This window comes from Heteronotia binoei, chromosome 7 (assembly GCF_032191835.1).
Source record: "Heteronotia binoei isolate CCM8104 ecotype False Entrance Well chromosome 7, APGP_CSIRO_Hbin_v1, whole genome shotgun sequence".
Taxonomy (NCBI): domain Eukaryota; kingdom Metazoa; phylum Chordata; class Lepidosauria; order Squamata; family Gekkonidae; genus Heteronotia; species Heteronotia binoei.
This window is the reverse complement of record NC_083229.1, coordinates 5,561,037-5,567,036: the sequence shown is the minus strand read 5'-3', so window position 1 is coordinate 5,567,036 and position 6,000 is coordinate 5,561,037. Positions and strand designations below refer to the sequence as shown.

At 48.0% G+C, this 6,000-nt stretch overlaps 1 protein-coding gene across 1 annotated transcript in view; it reads right to left on the bottom strand.

Moving 5' to 3' along the window:
* Window positions 1–6,000, bottom strand: part of LOC132574825 (DNA topoisomerase 1-like) — a 63,201-nt gene that overhangs the window by 11,652 nt on the left and 45,549 nt on the right. Inside the window, exons 10-11 of the mRNA XM_060243056.1 lie at window positions 527–671; window positions 267–446 (exon numbers count right to left, since the gene is read on the bottom strand). Of these exons, the coding sequence (XP_060099039.1) occupies window positions 267–446; window positions 527–671 (325 nt within the window). The remainder of the gene's footprint in view (window positions 1–266; window positions 447–526; window positions 672–6,000) is intronic.

Genomic DNA, 6,000 nt, shown 5'->3' with positions numbered 1-6,000 from the left:
ATGTGACACAGAGTGTTGGACTGGAGGGGCCATTGGCCTGATCCAACATGGCTTCAGTTATGTTCTTTTTACCTCTGCCAAAAAACCTCCAAAAGAGAGCCCACCACCTCCCACAGAAGCCTGTTCCACTGAGGAACCCCAATCACTATGGGACAGAATTAAATGTACACCTTTATGGACTACACATTCTCTCAGTTAAGAGTATTCCTTACGCTGTTCTGGTGGCGCCACCCCAATGTCCCATCACAAGCTGCTTAAGGACTAACTGGCCCAGCCTCAAAGATTAGCCAATCAGCCCTCACCTTATCAATGAAGTAAAGCGCCACAGACCGCTGCCGTTTCTTCATCTCTTTGGACTTCCAGTCTGCACGGTACTGAGATCGGATCTGGCTCACCACCCCTTTCAGTCGGCGAGCCACTTCATATTTCTGCCAGTCCTTCTCCCCCTGGAAAGAGAGGCGGGACAGTGAACTCTCCCAGAAGAAGAGCAGGTGTGAGATGCAGAAATGAGTTTTCGGACCCCCACCTTCAGCTTGGAGCTGGGGTTCAGCATCACGTATTTGATGGACCCCTGGATGTTCTCCGTCCATGATGCCAGCCAGGTGACGGTATTGTCACACCGGACTTCCTTCCACTTGTGCCCCGGAGGCGGCCGCGGGACCGCTGAGTCTCTGGCAGGGACAACAAAGAAAGAGAACCAACATGAAATCCATACAGCAGGGGTGTCAAACTCATTTGTTATGGGGACTGGATCCAACATAAATGCAACCTTGTCCGGCCGGGCCATTCGTGTCATAAAATGTAATGGCCCGGTAGCAGAAATATAAATTTTAGGTGTACAGGTATTGTTCAGGCATGTGTCTGTAAATTGCAAACTTGCTTTTGAATTATTGACATTACACAAATCTCCTGGTCAATGGTTTGAGCCTAAGACCCAGGGGAAAAGATGAAACGGCTGGGCATTGTAAGCTTTTGTACATAAGCTGCTTCATGTGCCACTGAAGAAAACAGAGGCTTTGCTCCGTAGCTCTGCTATGTGATTGAGCATGCTTGGCAAAGCAAGCTGCGATGCAGAATGAAGCAAGAGACAGAGAAGGAAGCAGATGACAGTGAGTTGTTCACAGGCCTGATAGGAGCCCTCCGGGGGCCTGATCCATCCCTCAAGCGCATGTTTGACACCCCTGCTATAGAGGGCAAGAGAACACAGTATGCTGGTGTCACTGTCTGAATTATCCCATATTTAAAAGAAGGTGCAACTGCTCAGAGAGAAGAATGACTCCCAGAAATTCTCTCTCCTGCCCCCGAAGCCTACACTGCCACTCCTGACCGGTCCGCACATTCATAAGAGCTCTCCCATCCCCTGTATGAGCCGGGCAGCATTTCTGGTTCTTGCAACAAACTTTCAGTAAGATACTTCCTTCACTAGGTCTGCATTTTGTGCCTAAAATCTGGTGCCCTCCCTGTAACAAAAACAGTCCTTTAGTGTAGGGCCTTTTTATAGGAATTGCAATTTATGTTTCCTTGTTTCCCTCCCCAGTCTCCGGGCACTGGACCCTGATAAAAGGAAGTACTTCTTCACCCAAAGGATGATGAACACATGGAATTCACTGCCACAGGAGCTGGTGGCTGCAAGCACAGAGAGCTTCAAGAGGGGATTGAATAAGCATATGGAGCAGAGGTCCATCAGTGGCTATTAGCCACAGCTTATCGTTGGAACTCTGTGTCTGTGGCAGTGATGCTCTGTATTCTTGGTGCTTAGGGGGAGGGCACAGTGGGAGGGCTTCTAGTGTCCTGGCCCCACTGGTGGACCTCCTGATGGCAGGTGTTTTTGGCCACTGTGTGACACAGAATGTTGGACTGGATGGGCTACTGGCCTGATCCAACATGGCTTCTCTTAGGTTCTTATGTGTGACACAGAACGTTGGACTGGATGGGCCATTGGCCTGATCCAACATGGCTTCTCTTAGGTTCTTATGTGTGACACAGAACGTTGGACTGGATGGGCCATTGGCCTGATCCAACATAGCTTCTCTTAGGTTCTTATGTGTGACGCAGAACGTTGGACTGGATGCGCCATTGGCCTGATCCAACATGGCTTCTCTTAGGTTCTTATGTGTGACACAGAACGTTGGACTGGATGCGCCATTAGCCTGATCCAACATGGCTTCTCTTAGGTTCTTATGTGTGACACAGAACGTTGAACTGGATGGGCCATTGGCCTGATCCAACATGGCTTCTCTTAGGTTCTTATGTGTGACACAGAGTGTTGGACTGGAGGGGCCATTGGCCTGATCCAACAGGGCTTCTCTTAGGTTCTTATGTGTGACACAGAACGTTGGACTAGATGCGCCATTGGCCTGATCCAACATGGCTTCTCTTATGCTCTTACGATTAGCCATTAATATTCAACATTCTACCAATCATAATGTTTTTTTAAAACATTCCTGCATTCATTGAGCAATCGCTAATTCTCATAAGCCATCTTGAATGCAAGGTAAGGTGGGATATTCATTTTTCCAGAAACAAAATAGTTCTTAGACCTAAACTACCCTCTTGATGTTGGAACCTCTCTAACATATATGTTTAAGGTCTCCTATTCATACTAGCTATGAGTACAGGGTGAAACTGGCAAAGCAGCAGAGGAATTTCTGCTATTCCACTATCTAGACTTATTCACAAAGGCTTTTAGCTAGGATGGAACTCCGTGTCTAGAGTCAATAAGTCCCTGGATGTTAGATATTTGACAAAGGGAGGGTTGACTGTTAAAAGCTCAGAACTCATCCCTTCCATTGCTCCTAGTTGCTTTAAAAATTGTGGGGAGGTTGCTTCATTTATGCACGGATGGTGGGCTTGTAAGCGTATTTCAAACATTTGGAAACAAATTCAATTTCAGATCAAACTCATTACAGGTTACTTTCTCCCCCTAAAACCAGATGTTTGTTTATTACATAATTGAAAGGACCAAGCCCTTAGCAAAGGTTCTTTGGAGTTAATTAATATTTTGATTGCAGCAGCCAGACTTACTATAGCTTCAAACTGGGTAGATTCCTCACCACCCTTATTGGATCGGTGGTTTCATCGGCTGTGGGGATTCTTTCGATTTCTCAATTGAACAACATGAACATCGTGTGGTAGCTGTTCTGTTTGCTCTGGTAACGTATTTAACTGTACATGACGCTGTACCTAATAATCTTTTCTACAAAAAATGGATCTACTTTTGATCTTTGTGTTATCCTCGTTTAATGTTACTTTCATACGTTTTATACGGCACATGCTAACTTTCATTTGCAATTGTTCTTGTATGGGCAAATGATAAATAAACCTTCATTCAGACTTAAAAAAAAAGTTTTTTTAAAAAAAAGACCCCAGAACTCTTGTGGGTTCCCTAAATGATGATGATATTGGATTTATATCCCGCCCTCCACTCCGAAGAGTCTCAGAGGGGCTCACAATCTCCTTTACCTTCCTCCCCCACATCAGACACCCTGTGAGGCAGATGAAGATATTGGATTTATATCCCGCCCTCCACTCTGAAGAGTCTCAGAGCGGCTCACAATCTCCTTTACCTTCCTTCCCCACAACAGGCACCCTGTGAGGTAGATGAAGATATTGGATTTATATCCCGCCCTCCACTCCGAAGAGTCTCAGAGCGGCTCACAATCTCCTTTACCTTCCTCCCCACAACAGACACCCTGTGAGGTAGATGAAGATATTGGATTTATATCCCGCCCTCCACTCCGAAGAGTCTCAGAGTGGCTCACCATCTCTTTTACCTCCCCCCCCCACACACAGACACCCTGTGAGGTAGATGAAGATACTGGATTTATATCCCGCCCTCCACTCCGAAGAGTCTCAGAGTGGCTCACAATCTGCTTTACCTTCCTCCCCCACAACAGACACCCTGTGAGGTAGATGAAGATATTGGATTTATATCCCGCCCTCCACTCCGAAGAGTCTCAGAGTGGCTCACCATCTCTTTTACCTCCCCCCCCCCACACAGACACCCTGTGAGGTAGATGAAGATACTGGATTTATATCCCGCCCTCCACTCCGAAGAGTCTCAGAGTGGCTCACAATCTGCTTTACCTTCCTCCCCCACAACAGACATCCTGTGAGGTGGGTGGGGCTAAGGAGGGCTCTCCCAGCAGCTGCCCTTTCAAGGACACCTCTGCCAGAGCTATGGCTGACCCAAGGCCATGCTAGCAGGTGCAAGTGGAGGAGTGGGGAATCAAACACGGTTCTCCCAGAGAAGAGTCCACGCACTTAACCACTACACCAAACTGGCTCTCTAAAGTGCTACTGGGCTTGAATCTAGGTCTTCCGAAGAAGACCAATGTGGCTATCCTCTGAAACGTTCATGTTTTGCTGGGGAAAAGATTACAGGGTTTTCTCTACAGGGCAAGGCCCATGGCAAGGTATCTGCTTGGCATGCAAGAGAATCAGGTCACAGGTGCGCCCAAGACCTTGGAGTGCCGCTGCCAGTCTGAGTAGAAAGTACTAACCTTGATGGACCAAGGGTCTGATGTCACGTTCTCATGACATCTGACAGGGTCTAAGGCAGCTTCATGTGTGTTCGTATGTCGAGTCGGTCCTGAATCTATTGCCCGTCAACTGCAATGAATTCTGGTAAATCTGAGAGAGGGAGAAAAGTTCCCTCTATCCACTTTCCCTACCCCTTGCATAATTTCACAGACCTCCAGCACATCTGTTAATTTTTCTTATACAAACAAAGAAACCCTTCACCTTTCAGCTTTCCCTTGTGAAGAAACCATTCCACGCCCTTGACTCTTTTGGGTGCTGCAATGTACCTTTTAATGTACCTTTGGTGTAGTGGTTAAGTGCACGGACTCTTATCTGGGAGAACCGGGTTTGATTCCCCACTCCTCCACTTGCACCTGCTAGCATGGCCTTGGGTCAGCCATAGCTCTCATAGGAGTTGTCCTTGAAAGGGCAGCTTCTGGGAGAGCCAGTTTGGTGTAGTGGTGAAGTACACGGACTCTTATCTGGGAGAACCGGGTTTGATTCCCCACTCCTCCACTTGCACCTGCTGGAATGGCTTTGGGTCAGCCATAGCTCTCTTATCTGGGAGAACTGCGTTTGATTCCCCACTCCTCCACTTGCACCTGCTGGAATGGCCTTGGGTCAGCCAGAGCTCTCGCAGGAATTGTCCTTGAAAGGGCAGCTGCTGGGAGAGCCCTCTCAGCCCCGCCCACCTCACAGGGTGTCTGTCGTGCGGGGAGAAGATATAAGAGATTGTAAGCTGCTCTGAGTCTCTGATTCAGGGAGAAGGGTGGGGTATAAATCTGTAATTCTTCTTCTAAGATGGAGTGACCTGTGCTGTACAAAGTGTTCCCAATGTGGGCGTATCTTAGATCTACGCAAGGGCATTGCAACACTGGTGGTTTTGCTTCCCATCCCTTTCCTAATCATCACTCTTCTCCAGCACGTACTTGCATTGGATAAAATGGAACACTGGGTATATGATAGGATTGCCAGCTCTGGGTTGGGAAATTCCTGGAGTTTCGGGCATGGCATCTGGGGAGGGTGGAGGTGAGTCTACCTTCCAAAGCAGCCGTGTCCTCCAGGGGAGAATTCCAGGAGAATCCCAGCCACGACTTGGAGGTCAGCAACCCTAGCGAAAACTGATGCTGAACAAACTGAAATGATTCACTACGAAGACACTTTTGTCTGCTTTCTCCCGTGGCGCAGAGTGTTAAAGCTGCAGTACTGCAGTCCCAAGCTCTGCTCACGACCTGAGTTCGATCCCCGGCAGAAGCTGGGTTTTCAGGTAGCCAGCTTGAGGCTGACTCAGCCTTCCATCCTTCCGAGGTCGGTCAAAGGAGTCCCCAGCTTACTGGGGGAAAAGTGTAAAAGACTGGGGAAGGCAATGGCAAACCACCCCGTAAAAAGTCTGCCGTGAAAACATTGTGAAAGCAACGTCACCCCAGAGTCAGAAACAACTGGTGCTTGCACAAGGGACCTTTCCTTTTTCCTTTTTTC